The sequence below is a fragment of the Hetaerina americana genome, unplaced genomic scaffold (genome assembly GCF_022747635.1).
Source record: "Hetaerina americana unplaced genomic scaffold, ioHetAmer1.1.p SCAF_3, whole genome shotgun sequence".
Classification (NCBI taxonomy): Eukaryota; Metazoa; Arthropoda; class Insecta; order Odonata; family Calopterygidae; genus Hetaerina; species Hetaerina americana.
Genome location: NW_027286874.1, coordinates 102198107 through 102215931, shown reverse-complemented (window position 1 = coordinate 102215931; position 17825 = coordinate 102198107). Strand labels below are relative to the sequence as shown.

Below are 17825 nucleotides of genomic sequence, written 5' to 3'. Positions count from 1 at the left end.
AACCTTCAAAGTCATAAAAAAGTATGATTAATTATATGCATAGTTCCCCAGTTGATATCCTTATACCTATGTCATAAAACTCCAACATCAGTAGCTATAATATCCTGTAAAGTAATAGGAATCAGCTTAAGTATGAATATGAAATCACCATTGGCAATAAAGAGCACTTGATACAGCAAATGATTATGAAGGGAACATGACGTCCCAATATATCAAACTTCCGCCCCATGTATATAGCTCTAAAAATTAAATGTGAACACTACCAAAATCACACTTACTGTCCATCTCTCTCCACAAATGTTCACTAGCAGTCCTAACATCTCCTCCACCAAAGATATAGTTTGACGAGTACTGTCTTCCTCAGGGTTCTATAAGATAAAAACAATAGAAAATGTATTTTGCATGAAATACTGGCAGTCCTAGTTACATTCATGACATATTCCTGAGAGTATCTTTAGCTCCAATTTGATCAAAACTCATAACCCTAGTAAGTAACGCATTTTCTGGAAATAATAATAATGAATACTATAAATGGCTCATGTGCAAAAATAAATGGGATCATAAGGGCTATCTCAAACACACCAAATTAAATAAAATACTGAAGGTGAAAGTGAAAAACTATCATAGGAACAATTACCCTAGCATTGGTCTGATTCTGAGCCAATTAGCTTTTTACTCAATACAAGTTTAAATATATCAGTGAAAAAAATTATTTTATTTAGAGGATAATTTAAAAATTATCCTTATGGATAGACTTGGGAGCATGTTGCAATTAAAGTGTCTTAAGTCAGGTCGCTCATAACCTGGGGACCATGAGTAATCATTGATGAATAAGCCATTTGATAATGGAGTAATGAATACATTTGTTGAATAGAGATTTTAATTAAGATATTGAAAAACTAAGTTTTTTATCAGAAATCAAGATAAGTTACATAAATCCATATGTCACCATGTGCCACAAATTGTGGTCAGTATTATAAAATCTCCAGCATACTAACCCTAAATGACATAGTTTCAAATTCCGGACTAGCCCATGACACAAGGTTAAAACGATTGAGGAGGTGAATGATAAATTCATTGCTCTCAAGAAGTGATGCTGCCATTTGAAGGAGCACAATATCACGATCCAACATCTCTGAGCGGCATTTCACATTGTGGTAAAAGTAAAGCTGGTTCAACAGAGCATAGCCATTTCGTCTCCACATACCGGCATGCACCTGGAAATGTATAAAATGCACATTAGTAACTTACATCACTACAAAAACATTACAGCACTCACTGACGATTGACTTGAATTGATATTAATAGGCCTGAAGGGCACATAAAGATTAAATATGAGTAAAACCAACATATCTTTTTTAGTAGAGAACTGATTAAAGTTATAATACTTAAATCAGTTTTATGGTTAGAGGTATGTCATAGAATAGGAAAAAATATAAGACATTGGATTACCTGAGCTATCATAACTTGGCAACATAAAACAGGTTCCATAATTTCCACTGGAGTAGGTTTTGAATGAAGGACAAATCTCTGAAAAAGGAACATGCAATTAAAATGTAACCTTGACAATCAAATTTCATATCATATGGATGACAAAAACGACAACTGCTAACAATAAAAATCTAAAACTGGTACAATGAACATAACTAATGAATACAAATGATTTTCAGTTGTACTTTAATATTCATTTCACATCAAGAATTTTTGTTCCCCATTTGCATTTATTATGACAGCACCAACAATATTTTCTTGCGACAAGTAAAATACCACAGTTAAAAAGAATCCTAGATTTTAAGTATAGAGCAAAAAACAAAGTTTTTTCAGTCCAAAATAATGATTGAAATCCTGAGTACAAGTTGAAGAAAAGAAAATGAAACATGCTACAGTCTTAATTCAAGTGAGAACCCTCTTCTGTGACTGATCATGAAGGAAAATCAGACAACAGTTTAAAAAGGAGAATGGACCATCTCAATAGAAGCATGAGTAACAGATGGAATATAAGCACGTAGTGAAACGACTTTTGGGTTGAGGGAAAGACAAGAGAAATTAGATGGTATTTCCATCTGCTTTAAAAATATTAATTCTACAGTTATTATCAGTTAAGCCTATGGAAGGAAGGCTAACTCTTCGGTGATTCTTACCTACAATAAGACATTTACTTTCATATTTTTTTTACTAATTTAGTATTTGTAGCAGCAAGTGCTTTCTTCCTACTTGTGGGCTTAAAAATTTAAAAACTTATCAGTTAAAGTTGCTTTGTGTTTCAATGAATGGGTGAACAACATTGCAAATTTAGCAGATGAATAGGGAATCTCAAGATATACTTATGTTTAAAATAATTTATTCGTCACCCAGATATTTTGAAGTTGAATATTTTTGTTCCAATGAATTTTGGAACAACAAGTTGCTGCAGTCCTGCTGCATTTCCATACACCACCTCTAACTTCAATGATCAAATTTCAGCATGACCACTGATTAGAATGTCACCACACAGATGTAGTTTGATGGCACATAAGCAAACATGTACCAAGAAAAGTATTCAAACTTGAGCTATCCAAGGACTAATCAGTGCTCTTCCCACAAGGGTACTACTACAGATAATTACAATGATAAATAATTAAAAGATCAAATATTTTAATGCAATGAATGATGTAGGGATGGCACAGTGGCTAACGTACAGGTTTCCCACCGAGAGGGGCTGGGTTCAAATCCTGGTGACAAATATTTTCCAGTGGCATCCTGATTCCTACTAGAGGTGCTTTGTGGAGAGCACTTTGAGTGAGTACGACGCCCGTCGCATGGGAGGTTTAACTGTGGGTCCTTGGTGCCTTTCAACTAGAGTAGGCTAATGCCGATGCTGGTTTTCTCTCCACCCTTCCTTTCTCAACCATCCCTAATGGCCCAAATGACCTTAGCTGTCGATCGCTTCCCATAACAACTACTACAAGAGCTTCTTATCAATTATTGTGACAAAGACTACGGTACAAATAAATCATGTGATGGCAATTGAGGGTAACTAGGAGAGAGTATAATTGGTAACAATGACTTTGCATCATTTCCTACTAATATATTATTATTACATAGATAACATTCAACAAAACATTGTCACCATTAGGTGGGCGAAACCCGATGATGACAAGGTTTTACTATAATTGGGCAGTGTAATAGAAAGAAGGTGTAAATGAATACTAAGTCATTGTTACCCAATATTCATCATTTCTACCACTTGACTTCCAACCCTATTGATCTTATATCTTTAGAGCTAATAGCCAATAATTTTAACTTTGTAGAAAGGCAATCACTTACATCAGGATGAAACTCTGGACTATCAAAAGAGAGCCCGTGTTTGTGGAGATGAAGGTGGAGGCCAGCCAGAAGCCTGGAGAGAGGAAGGTGAACAGAAACAGGCTTTGAAGCTACATCATATTTGATGCAGGCAGCTGAATGCTCACCAACTTCAACAGCCTCACCCACCATAACCCCTCCTTTGGTGTCCCCATCTCCCATCTGGTTTCCTCCCACATTTTGTGATTCTTGAAGTTTCTTTAGTGTTGCTCTGTGAGGGATGAAAATACAATAAAAATACACAATCATTTACTGAAAAATTGTATTTTAAAATTATTCAAATTATGCAAACAGCAGTTTAGCGAAATCCATTGGAATCTATTTGAAATCAATTAATTCCTAATCAAAAAATAATATAAAAATAAGTAACTAAAACTTATTATCCTAACCTGTATGCCTTTATCAGTACAACACGGTCAGTTGAACACCAATCAATGAATAGAGCCACGGCATGAGCCAGAATAAGGTGAAGATTAAAGGCAGATTCCCAGTCAGGCTCATACTCCATATGTTGTCCAGTTTGACGAGTCACAGCATCCATCCCCTAATCAAAATGGAAAATAATTTTACAAGTCTGAAGAACACAAAAAATATTTTCCCTGAACGGTAGTTTTTGGACATGAATTTGGATGTTTAACCCTAGGAAGTTTCTAAGGAGGTCTAGGGTTCATCCAAACTTGAGGACATTGTAGTTCACTTTTCACTGCTATGGAAACTTTTTAATCATTGAAATTCTCCATATGCTTGTTCTCAGGAAATATATTGTAAATTAGCCTTTAAATGGGACATATTTTACAAGTTGATAATCTAGTGAACATGAAACACCTTTCAAAACGGTTTTTTATAATATTTCCGGGAGAAAGAATGGAAAATTACATTTTCTATGAAATGGCAAGAAACAAACAAACAGCTTCTTTTTGGTCTAATTATGAAAATGATAAGTAGTAAAAGTAATCAAAATATTTCACAATTGATTATTTTTCAGGTAACAGTATGAAATACAACAGTTGTATATATATCTACCATTTTCCTATCTACTGTTATTAATCCTTTATTCGCCCGAATATAATCTAACCCCCTCCCAGAAAGTCATTTTTATATTTTGGATTTTTTTAAAATTTTGGGTTTTCTTTTACAAGAATTTAACTCTTTGTGTTGGCTCTAACCTGTGGAGTCAACAAATGTCCACTGATTCAATTTCAGTATTACTGCAATGGACAGCCCTAAAGTTTACATCAATTCAACCATACTGTGAGATCATTGCCCCCAGAGAGATTTTTATTCAGAAATAATTCAAAACCAGAAGGGCTAATGCTTGAGAAGTTTAGCAGATACTTAGCAGTTTCCCAGTGCCACCTTAACTTTAATTGAGCAGCATCATTCTGGTCCCATGGCAAACTTGCACGAATAAAATAATATAATGATTCATGTCATTCTCTCTCTCCAAATCAGTGCAGTTCCAAATCTACATATTTTATGCTAGGGATTGATTTATAATGCAAACAACCGCATCATGAACACTCAGTTCTTTCAAAAGTAATTATTTTATTACTTTTCAATCACCCCTCAAATAATTAACTACATACATTGCACTAAGCCTCTTCCCATTTCTTTTCAGAAGAGTTACAGTTCACAGTGACGTTCAAATTATTTTTATGAAAAAAAATCTCTTTGTTTACATCATCAGAATTCAAGCAGTTACGCATTGAACTACTATTTCCAAATAGAAATTCAAACTTCCACCATCATTACTTCACGGCTAAACAAAACTCTTACGTTTTATGAACTAATCATACACTCTACTCCTTGCACATATTTTGATGGCATAATTTCAAAATTATTACCTGCAACATTGTCAGAAGAGAGAGCAAAAGGGAATATCCCTGGAGGAAGCCTTTCCTCAGTGCATCAGTCCATGATGCAGGTACTGAGGTGAGTAGATATCTTAGATCATACAAAATGTACTGAGCTCTCTTGAAAGATGCACTCGGAACATTGCGCTCAAATTCCAGTTTCCCCTCTGTAATAATTGATGAAATCTTATTTAACAATTCAATTCAATAAAATATTATTAAAGGAATAAAGAAAACTTAGCTATCATAAGCATAATTCTAAATAGGTTGCCATTTCCATTTCAGTTAAGGATATAATGAGGAAATGGAAGGAAAGGAAACACAATGGGAAAAGGTTGATAGGGAATAAGTACATGGAAGTCTTCCATTATCTAGTATTATCAATGTCATCAGTAATAAATTGAAATAATTTACATTACCCACCTCTATTACATTTTGGAGCACACTCGGAGAGAAATGTATTGATTAGAGGATACAAAGCATCAGAGTGGGCAATAAGATATCGAGCAAGGCTTGGGACTGTATAAATCTGAACTGATAGGGATGCCACAGAGAAAGGATGGTCATGGTCATCATGAATGAAATCCTTCAGCACGTTTCCATAATGTTTGGTGAACACCTATGCAAATAAAAAATTTCAATGAAAAGACATACCAAAGGAAAAGAAACAATCTCCAATAAAAGGTAGAATTTTAACGCACCTGTGCAAATAATTTCTTACTTGAGTACTCCATAAGCATTCCAGTTATGAAAAGATTGTGCCAATGTGTTTTAGCTGACTTCCAAAGAAAACCATCTCGCTTCAATATGCCTTCTAAAATCGAGAGTTCTGTTGAGTCACCCTGGTGAACAAAAATAGTACAAAATCATTTGGGTTTCCATTACAATAACAATTCCTGAATGGATAAACTATATCATGATTTTTCATTTATAATTATAATACCTTACATTCTTATAAGTATAAAAATTCTCACCTGATGCACAACTTTGGAAAACACAGCTCTCAGATCTCGACTTTGGGCCAACAACGTGCGCATCCTCGATAAGAGACGAATGGCAAATGTCTGATGGGCTACGGCATGCGCATGCATTACCAATACTTTGACTGGGAGGCCACCATGGCGAGAAGTGAACCGTTCAATTTCACTGCGCTCTCCACTACAAACCTGTGAAATAACATATTTATACTCAACAGAGATGCATACATACACCACATACCAACATGACATTATAATGACTCTTTCAGCAGTTGTGAGCATAACAGAATAGTCAAGATAATAATAATGATGATGTTCATTGGTTCCTGAAAGACATGCACGGAATATATCACATAGATTGCAAGTATTCAATACAAACATAATAAATTGCATGTTGAGTTTAAATACAAATGAGAGTCACAAATAAAAAGAAAACAGTAAACAGGAGCAGTAACAGCATGCATAAGAATAAAATTACTTTTGTAAAGAGAGACATAAATTCATCCACTTTATACAATTGATGTTTGAACAGAAACTGATTTAGTTTAGACTGAAATGTCAAACATTTTTTTTTATTTCCCTTAGTTTTCTAGGTAATGATTTAAGGCATTTCACCACATCATAATTTAGGTTCTTAGAAAACATAGCTAAGTTCTGGGTAGTTATCCTTAAGTCATTACAACGTCTTGTATGTACATTAGTAATGAAACTGATCATTGCTTCGTTTTGCTGCACAATAACAATAGGATGGAAAATATACACACAAGGAATAGTTATAAGTTTGAATTTTTTAACATAAGGTCTACAACTACATGCCCTTGGAACATTGTCTAGGATTCTCTGTACATTTTAATATTTAATGACTATGAGATGGTAAAAGTATTAAAATGTATCACTTATTATTTTGGTTTGTCACACAAAATACCAATTGTGTTTTCACAAGAGCATAGTTTTCTTACTCTTTTATGGAGTGCATTACAGTTTTTGCACCAAAATCATTGTGGCCTCCAAGTTCCCAAGTTATTTTTATGAAAAGGTCTAATGCATTTCATGCCATATTTAAATGTTTTATATTACAAAGCCAAAATGTTTACCTCAAGTGAAGTGATTCCTTTGAATTGAACGTAACAGACAAGTACTACTGCTACTATATTTGCTTCTTTGGCAAATATATTTGAAAATATGTATTTAGTTTTAACATAAAAATTAAGTGAAACTTATGCAACTTACACTAAATTTAGCACATTTGATAACTGCTCGACCTTCCAAGTCAATGGTAGTAACAAACTGCATTGCTTCTCTATGAGGACATTTAACCACCCGTGAAATAGTGCTGATAACCTGAAAAGATAATGCAAGCATGAAATATTTCTCACGTACTCTTTTTTGTCATTTCAATCTATGTAAACCTATCCAATTGAAATCCCCTAACTATTTTAGTATACATTAGCTATGTGTAGGAACATACAGCACACAGGATGATGTTGAAACACACATGGGTTTAAAACATAAACGGTGACACTGTATTTGGTAAGGATCTTTCTATCTACAGAATGGAAGGATGGAATATCACAAAGTTAAATCTTCAACAGTCCACTTTAATAGTATATTTACATTTTTTCTACGAAGTGCCAACTTTCAAGATCTTTGATGCTGTCGCTCAAAAACAAGGAACAATGTTTTTTTATGATAAGGACATGATGGAATGGACAACTGGACGAGTCTGCCCACAACTGTCGCAGCAAAGACCACAGGATTGATTTAATCATTTTGTGGCAAACATGGGTCAACATTGGACAGGATATAGGAGCAGTGCTATTATGTACATTTTCATTCTTTTCCTGAAGATAAGAAATTAAGAAAATATCAAGACGTAAAGATATGATGTGACAAAGGGGTTGACAAAAAATATCTTCCCACATGAGAGTATGCTCCCAAAATTTAGAGCAGGAGGATTTTAGAGAAGTTTTGGGACAAAAGGAATTAAAGTTTGAATCAGCTCCTTCAATTTTCAAATTCAATGACCAAGAAAATTGATGCTGATAAAATAAATGGAGATCTCTTCCTATATTCATTTTAATGCTCATCTTTAGGCATACATGAGATGCTAATGATAAGTTATTCTATGGTACATGATACACTTAACTAAGTATGATTTAGTGTACTATTATTTAACATTGTTTACTTAGTTCAAACAAATAAATGGGATTATAGAATGGAATGAATTATAGCTTTTCCAATGAATAACAAATTCTCTAAGGAATGATAAAACTGCTTAAACCAACCAAAAAAAGCTGTTTTGCCTAGCACCTGGCTTGCTCGGAACCAAAAAAGTCTTAAGGAAGACTATTGAAAAGCTCCAATTTGACTCAAATTAATGAGCAAGTCTTGTTTTCCTGCATTTTCATTTTTCATTCATAATTTTACTTAATACAAAAACAAATGCATTACGGTATAACACAAAAAAAGAGTTATCCCATAGGCGATATTCTTTGCGGAATGTGGAATCCTTAAAGGGTTTGCGTTAATTAGGGGTAATCCTCTCCTCGTATATTATTTTTAAGGTCATAAGTTCATTCTGTATTTATTTTAGTATTTTAAGAATCTGATTGACTTCATACATGCTCAAATGTGTGGCATTCATCATTGTACAAAACAGTACAGTAGAGATCTCCTCCATTGCCATTTTCTGGGCTCCCTTCGGACTCATCAATATTATCTTGATTATATAATCTTGCAGCTTCTTGACAACATTCTCTTCGCCTAAAATCTGATGGAAGTCCAGGAGCGTGCTCCAAGGTGAGCAAATGAAAGGCATATCTGTGTGGAAGAAAATAAAAACTTGACTTAAAAAGATGGCAGGCAAAAAAACAAGGAACAAACAAATGTGTGTTTGATGTCAACACAACAACACACACACATTAACTAACATAATATATCCAAAAAGTCACTCCATTAATACACCTAACTTAATCAGCAGGAAAGGTTGATTCTGAACATAATGCATGCCATAAAATCAGAGGGGGGGGGGAAGATGGTACTGTTTGCTTGCTTGTCATTTCCATCCATCAGGCACAATCTCACACCCTTTCATTGATACTTCATGTTTGATTAATACATACATTTTTTGAGGGCTAAATTAGCATTTTTTCAAATTTACAATGCAATTATTTGTGTACAGTTTAGCATGATTCCTGATATGTGCAGGTGACAAAAGTAACAGCCATTTATGGAAAGTGAAAAATAAATATAATCAAAGATTCTGAAGAAATACGAAATCACCGAGTAAAATAACGCCACTATTTGATGCAGAGAATGAAGACTTTAAATGAGATTATTTAGAAACCATAAACTATTACAAGAAAATCTTCACCCCAACCCATTAGCATCCCAACCCATTAGCCCTACCCCTATCATAATCCTTTCTATAGTCGACAACACCTGCCACACACCATGAATATCTCTCACCTGCCATCTGATCCCCTCCCTCTTTGTATATTCATTCCTATTGCAATTATTTTATAGATTCTCCTTCCCTCCAAAATGTATCTTTTTTCCGATTTTGCGATTCAAACTCACCACTTAAATTTCATACCAAACCAGTGCCTTTCCTGAGAGATTTTGAGTGCAACTCATACAGTAATATTATTTAATACAAACTTTAATAATTAAATATTAAATACAGATAAAATCGACCTATATGATATCTTAAGTGTAGTCCAATAACTAATGAACCACTGACAAGGTTTTTGTGGGCACTTACAGGAAGAAATGCGAGGGATTGTTCATTTTAATCAATAAATATGAAAGTTGTTATACTTTTCATTTCTGTTCAGTCATTAAAACTGTCCAGTATTTGCATGCTTCATGGATTCCTTAAAATCAATTTTTTCTACCAACCTAATCATTCTAGTTACAGTATGTGGTGGGTGCGGCCAGAAAAAATTAGAGGTTGCCTTTGACACCCAGATAAGCTTGACATATGTATTGAACAGTCATATACTCAAAACGATTGCAATGTTGAGAACAAGTGTGCAGTATAATTGAAGAGCCATGATTAATTGGGAGGATACGCGCTGGTCGCTCAGCGACAGAAATGTTTTGGTTCTTTGGGTACTTGAGATTGATGGTATGTGATGTCGTCGTTAAGTATAATAAGTCCGAAAAGTCTGACAATGGTTTTACAATACTGGTAAGGAAAACTCACTCTAAGGAGCTAATTGCCAGGGTACCCGATATTATCCAATGGATTTAGGAGCTCAATTCCGAGGAGCCAGAACAATTTCAACCACCGTATTTCTTTAACAAAGAGGAAAATATCAACAAAGAAGTTTAAGTGTTTTCTGACAAATGTAGAAAAGCCATGGATGGAAACTAAGTCATCTGGAAGGCCATACGTTTACCAGTAGGATGGTGTGCCAGTCCATAAGAGTAATTTGGTGGAAAATTGGTTGTCGGACATCGATATGTTTAGCTCAAAAGAATTCTGGCCTCCCAAGAGCCCAGATTTTAATCCATTGGACTATTATGTGTGGAGTGTGGTTGAAAGGGCCACCGAGAAGTCCAGATATCCAAAAATAGAGTCATTAAGAGCCATTATTGAAACAATATTTGCCGATAAGGACTGTGAAATGTTGCAAACGCTTCAGACCGAGAATGGAGGCCATTATTCAAGCAAGTAGGAGATACATTGAATAAATTTGTTGTTCATGATCATAAAAATAATTTATTACAAAATATTTTATGAATAATTGTCAATTTTAAAATAAAAAATGTTTGGAAAAATTGTTCAATTTGTCCAGATTTTTGTGCTGCACCCTGTATGTATGTCACTTATTATGGTAAAAAATCATTCAAGTAGTAGTAGTAGTATTTAGGGGAGGCGACCGACAGCCGAGGTCACTGGCGCCATTAGGGATGGATAGGAAAGGATGAAGGGTGGAGAGAAACCTCGCATTGGCATTAGCCTACTATTTACGAAAGGCACCAAGGGGTCTGCTGCTTAACGTCCCATCTGACTGATGGCGCACTAACTCAAAGTGCCCTCCACAAAGCCCCTCAAGTAGGGATCGAGATACCACTGAAAAATATTCAACTGCCAGGATTTGAACCCGGGCCCTCTGGGAGGGAAGCCAGTACAATAGCCACCGCACCATCTCCATCCCCACAATCATTCAAACAGCACTAAATGCCACCCAGACATCAATATCTCACAAATAATGATTTCCATCACCTATTACTAATGACATTATTACCAGGGAAAATTAACACTATATTAAATTGAATCAGCAGTGCTGAATTTAATTCAGCAACAATATACGAAAATCAACTCACTGTAATGCAGCTGAAAAGGCAATATTTGCTCTCCTTTCTAAATCTGGAGCTAATACTGCACGCGCCCCTTCCTCTTGGTTCTCTCCTCCTTGATCCATTGCCTGCCAATTAGAACAATCATACACCATTAACAACAAAATAAATAACTATGTTGTAAAAAATTGTGGTAGAGTTATTTGAAGATCTAACCATTCAAATTTCTTCAAACTAAAAATTAAGTTATTTTTCTGATTTTATTGCTATCTTAGTACAAGTACTTTAGTAGGTCAGTTATTTAATGGATTAAGCATCCAATATGTTTCATGTTGTAACACTGCCATTGTGCAATTAGCTTTTTATCAATAAAATAAAAAAATCAAGGAAATTCATCTGGCAACTAAGGGGTATATCATCATAATTAGCATGGAAAAAACAATAATGGTAGATAAAGAACTAACGTTGTTACTATTTGTTTCATCTTCTTCTCCTTCATCCTCTGGCTGTGATGGTGGATTATGGTCTGCACAGTATGGCTCAGACTTCCATGCTTCCAAATCACCACAATCACAGCAACCTGATCCACCAGAAGTTCCCATTTTGTACCTGATATTTTCCAAAAATAATGAGTATACTTAATCATTTCAAGATTCAAATCATAAAATGTCCATTATACTAACAGTGGGTGTTAATAACTTGTTTGGAAGAATGATACTGAATGTGAAAAGATGCCTTGTAGCATTAAAATTGACAAAATCAACCCATATTAGACACAAGAACAATGGCCCTATATTACAATATCTGTCGGCTTAAAAGCTGAAAAATTAAAAGCTCAATTAAGTGAATAGATATGGCAGATGATGGTCTTTATAACTGAAAGTTTTGCCCTTAGCAAGTACTACCATGAGCTTAGGTAATATAAATTTCTACAGCAATTTTTTTGTTGTCCATGAGTCAGGTTATTACAAAACTGACAGAACGAAATTTATTTGGATGTAGCATTAATAACCGATGAAATAGCCATTGAGGAAAATTTTTATGATGCTAATAGCCTACTGTTAAACTTGTTGGCTAAGGTATGATAGCTGGTGGTCTTATCACTAGGGGTCACTGCTTAATGGCCATGGTCAAATATTTGAGTAAAACATCAAAAGAGGCAGGCAATAGGCTAATGGATTGTGTACAGTAGCAGAGATGCTAGACTATTGAAATGGATGATTTTAGAATTTACTAGTACAGTAAGGTATACAGGGATCTTTTCACGGTTTTAAATTGCGACCACACAACCTCAGTTGTGATAAATGCTTTGAGTGTCCCTTGAGTCTTCAATTTTTGGTGCTTATGAGGAAATTGTTCGTTTCATATATGATCTCCCCAATTTCTGAGCATACCTCTATCCTTTGGCTGAAATTGGCAGACTCAACAGCAGTGCCAATCATAAGACACATTTCTCTTTTTTCATGGATAAGTTAAATGAAACCTTTGATTATATTCAGTTAATATGACCCCCATTCAAGGATCAGAAGAATTATGATAAATGAAATTCCTCACGTCTCATTCCTTGAAGAAACTATTCACAATTTAAAGACGAACTGAGGGATTCAAGTGACCAACATCATTCTTAAATGTGTAGTTTATGAGTATTAATTAATTATTGAAGTTGCAAATAGAATTAAGGTGTCAGTTTGGCAATCCAAGGTTAAATACACGAGTTTTGAATCAGGGTCGCTTAGAGAACATGTTTTCTGCGATTGAAAAGCAATATGGGTGCAATGACAACCCAAATGTAAAGAGCATATAAGCCATTAATGCTTACTTCACACACCCTGCTATCAAGAACTGGTAACTATGATCTTTAAATAGAAGAATTATTTGTTAAATTAGTAATTTTATTGAAGTGAATGAAATTAGTTTATGCGGAATTGTCCCATCAGGAAGCACATATTTCATGTAGTTATCTTACAGATAGCAGTGAATTAATATGGAAAAGATATTGTCTTGCATTAATGGGGACATGTGTAAATTATTTCTGCAAAAAAACTGATTTGAGCCAGGAATATTAAACCACAGATCATTTATTAAGGAGAGCATTAGCAGCAATCGGAAATTTGCACACTTGAAAGAGCAGGAGGACTTTGGTGGTGTCCTGGGAAAACTTTTTCCTTCCATGGGAAACCATATTTAGATAAATAAGTAGCAGGAGAGGATTTTCCAGCATGTGTCCTCTCAGTTGATTCAGAGGAGTATTGGAGAACACCTAAATGAGTGTACTGACGGGGAAGGACATAGGAAATTCACAAAAATGTCTTTCCTGTGCTTCCTCTCCTCCTTCCATGGCAAGACTTTTTGCACACCTTGATCTGTTTATTGCAGCCTATGAAATTATTCCTGCAAAATAATTAATAACCAACACAGTGCCGTGTTCTCAAATTCACTCAGGTCTTACTATTAAAACATTTCACTCAATATTGTGCAAGTATTTCATCTTCTACTTTCACACAGGACCCAAACCAGCACAGGACTACAATGAAAAATCAGTGAACACCAGGATAAGAACCATAGTCCTTTTTTATTTATAGCCACTGCACCAGCCAACACAGCAATTGGATCCCCTAGTTTGATAAAGGCAATTTATCCAAACACGTTTACACTACTACAGGGTTCGTACAATAAGTATTGCGACTAGTTCACTATAGCCCCAAAGGAGTGGTGGACGGGGGTCCGACTGGTCAGCTTGGTAGAGGGGTCCTCCATCAATCGGGTGCACTTTAGTTGTAGCCTTTGGGCATGCGTTGAGCCAGGAGGTGGGTTTTTGTGACGAGTGATTATTTGTGGTGTCGTCGCACCAGCATGGAGCGCATCATTGAGCAACGCTATGTTGTGAAGTTTTGTGATGAACTTGGGGAATCCCCGTTTCAAAGTCGAAGACTAGCACCGCCTCGGACACCCAACAACCACTCGAACCAATCCTCAGGTGGCCAAAGTAAAAAAAGCTTTGGACTCTGACAAGCGTTTAACCATCATCCTTATCAGTCTCCTGGCCATAAGTCATCCTGGCCTGTCAGTCGGGACCGTCCACATCATTGTACCAGAGGATCTTGCGATGAGGAAAATGTGCGCAAAGCTGGTGCCAAGGTCTTGAGCAAGGAACAAAAACTGTCGCGGGAGGAAATTTCACAAGAAATTTTGGCCTGCATCCAGGAACATGAAGATTTTCTCGACAACGTTATTACCTCTAAGGATAGCTCAAAAGGAGCGCAAAGGATATCGGTTCGACTCCATTGAGGCGGTTCAAGCGGCGACAACAAAGGCTCTCAACAGTATTCTGGAAACAGACTTCCAGCAGGCTTTTGATGAGTGGCAGACGCGCCGAACTAAGTGTATCGATGCAGGAGGAATATATTTTGAACATTATTAAGTAATTGTAATGACAAGTGCAATAAATTTTGATTTTTGGAACCAGTCCCGATACTTATTGTCTGAACCCTGTGTATTAATTTACATGAAAACAAAACATGAACACTCTTGTAAAAAAGTAAAAGGATTACTTGTGATGTCTGTGTGGAGATGCTTTGAAGCAGTAAACACAGAGAACACATGTAGAGTCTACTCCACACTCTCGGCAACTGTAAGTTGGCTCTCCTATACGAAATACACGACCACATACTTGTCGAGGACCCTCTTTCTCCTTCAGTGTCTGTAAGTTAATAGAAAACACACATGTCCTTACAGAGTTCCTGTTTATTTAACTAAATATTTTAATACACACTTTACCCAAGAAGATAGGATATATATCCAATCTACACTTACACATATATTCATAGCTCTAAGTACTTATAACGTCCATTTTCTGGCCATAAAATTAATTATGCAATCATTTAAAAATATTTGCGGTAAGAACTATAGTAAAGATAGATTAAAAATTCTACTGTAATTGCCAATACCAGCATAGACAATGCCAGTATAGTATAGGCCTACAACACAAGGGCCGATAAGGTAGGAGGTCATACTTCCTGTTTTTTTCCAGCTTGATAACATATATGCAAAATTTTTGCCACTGTTGATTGAATTCCTAATGAATTACAGATTTGATTAAATATGGGCCAAATGGCCTCTGTTTCTTACTAATACTAAAATATATTAAGTTTAAAATGTTGAACTCTGCACAAAATAAAATCTGAAAAAGATTTTGTGCATAATTTTCTTTATTTATAAGTATTAATATGCTTTCCTTAGTTATTTACAAATAGTCCACAATGCTATGTCAGAAAAAACAAAATTTCTACTTTTTAATTCATTAGAGTGCCATTACCCATAAACAGAGAAATCAACCCTAAGTTCAGTTTGGTAGATGATGGTAGAGTTTGCCCAATACTAAGCCCAATGGCATGTGAAACTCACACATCGGAGTTGGGGGGCCAGTTCTTTTCCCTGCACCGGCTTTGGTGTCCCAGGAAGATCTGGTCCCCGAAAAATCACACATCTTGGGAGGAGCTGAGGGTGCCCAGACAGGTGTGCTCACAAATTGAACCCCAGCCCTATGGTCAGTGGTCTAATGCTATACTATGCATCAGGAGTCGAACCCCAGCCCTTTGGTCAGTAGTCCAACAATCTACTCCTGAACTACTACATCCTCCCAGAGTGCCATTATAAAAATTAAATTCAAAATTTTAAGGTATATGCCATTGATATGGTGACAACATTAGAAAAAACATGCCATTTACAATTGAAACCATGTAAAAAATTACTTAGATAGTGAAACAATCCATTAAATACTTGAAACTTGGTCAATAATGGTAAAATATTAAATTTGCGCACATTTTGAAAATTCTGAACAAATCATTCTCCCCATCCCCTGAAAATATTGTTTCCCTTTGAGTGCAGGCATACAAAAGCATGCCCCTTCCTCCCCGGCAGCACCATTTCTGGAGTCATGCAGTATTGATATTTCAGTGATGAGGACAGCAAGCAATGTGAGCTAAGTAGTTGGTTACAATTATGTGCATGGAGTCACAATAGGTCCAGTTATAAATGGAGGGCTTCTGGTTCAAGCCCTGAATGGTGCTTTTGGGTTATACCAGGTAATACCCAAGCTGCAAAATTTTCTGGACACTTGGCCTATGTCAAGAAGGTAGGAAAGGACCTACAGATCACAGAGAAGAAGGAAATGGCCCTCATGACCTGAATCAATGAATTTATTATGACTTAAAGATATTTGGATTATCTATCCTCACCTGTCAAAACCAAAATTTGGATTGGCTACTGCTATTTCATAGAAAAAATAGTAATTTTAAACTAATTTCTACCCAATTTTAAATATTAAAGGCAAGACTTGCAAATATTTTGTAAGGGTCTAATGTTTTAGAGGATAACGTTTAACATTGATTAACAACAAATAATGGGGTGAATACTGAAGCGTTCAAAGTTCACATTTTGTTACATACCTTAATGATGCATACATATGCTAAATTTATACTCGTAAAAACGCAGTCTAACCATCTAACACTGTCTGTTACTCTTTCTGTCAGTAAAATACTCTATTTGGATTATATTAAAAAGTGGGACCAATTAAAACTAAGGTTGTTTAACAGATGTCCCCTTAATATTTTACTAGAAAGGATTATTACGGGATGCTAAGCTTTAAGAACTGATTAACAATTAGCTTCAATGGCATCCACATAAGTTGAGATTTTGGCATAGCTATTTAATATTCATTAATGCATGATGATAAAAAAATAAAACACAGAACCCACCTGTAATACTTCTTCAGGTTTACCACCAAGTATGAACTGTTCAAATGGCTCGTATAGAATCTCCTGAGCTTTATCTTCATCACCACCCCATTCTAAACCTGTTTCTTCAGCTGATAAATAAATAAATAAATAAACACCCAGATGAATAAACTTCATAAATTCAATGACCTTAGGTCTCTTTAGCTCTAATTTTCATAAATTAAAGAGCAGTCTAAAGACCATTATATTTCCCTGAAACAGTATATGTGAAATAGTTTTCTATTTAAATATATAAATTATAAGTATCTTCACAGCCATAGGTTCAACAGGGCAATTTATCTAAGCATTCTTTCCTAAATATCATCACAATTCAGTGGAAATCATTTATCAAAATTGACAGCATGAAAAATAATACGAGGTACTTCCAGAAAGTAAGTTCCATTTGTATTTCCTATCGTGGCAGCACTGCAATGACAGTTAGGCCCATTAGCAGTAGTTGCTTTCACTCAAGGAGAATGAGATGGCACAACATGCTGAGATCGTTGTTTATTGTTTATGCTTCGTTAGTGCTTGGTTAGAATGGCGAAGTTCATTGAAAATCCAGCCGC

The 17825-nt window shown here is 35.5% G+C and overlaps 1 protein-coding gene across 2 annotated transcripts in view; it reads right to left on the bottom strand.

The window, feature by feature from the left end:
• Nucleotides 1–17825, bottom strand: part of Ubr1 (Ubr1 ubiquitin ligase) — a 90790-nt gene that overhangs the window by 28562 nt on the left and 44403 nt on the right. For both annotated transcript variants that reach the window (XM_071588287.1, XM_071588288.1), the window contains exons 4-18: nucleotides 17239–17348; nucleotides 15034–15182; nucleotides 11947–12091; nucleotides 11510–11610; nucleotides 8797–8995; nucleotides 7406–7516; nucleotides 6173–6364; nucleotides 5900–6040; nucleotides 5622–5817; nucleotides 5190–5365; nucleotides 3735–3889; nucleotides 3307–3556; nucleotides 1453–1530; nucleotides 999–1217; nucleotides 279–368 (exon numbers count right to left, since the gene is read on the bottom strand). In XM_071588287.1, the coding sequence (XP_071444388.1) occupies nucleotides 279–368; nucleotides 999–1217; nucleotides 1453–1530; nucleotides 3307–3556; nucleotides 3735–3889; nucleotides 5190–5365; nucleotides 5622–5817; nucleotides 5900–6040; nucleotides 6173–6364; nucleotides 7406–7516; nucleotides 8797–8995; nucleotides 11510–11610; nucleotides 11947–12091; nucleotides 15034–15182; nucleotides 17239–17348 (2312 nt within the window). The remainder of the gene's footprint in view (nucleotides 1–278; nucleotides 369–998; nucleotides 1218–1452; nucleotides 1531–3306; nucleotides 3557–3734; nucleotides 3890–5189; nucleotides 5366–5621; nucleotides 5818–5899; nucleotides 6041–6172; nucleotides 6365–7405; nucleotides 7517–8796; nucleotides 8996–11509; nucleotides 11611–11946; nucleotides 12092–15033; nucleotides 15183–17238; nucleotides 17349–17825) is intronic.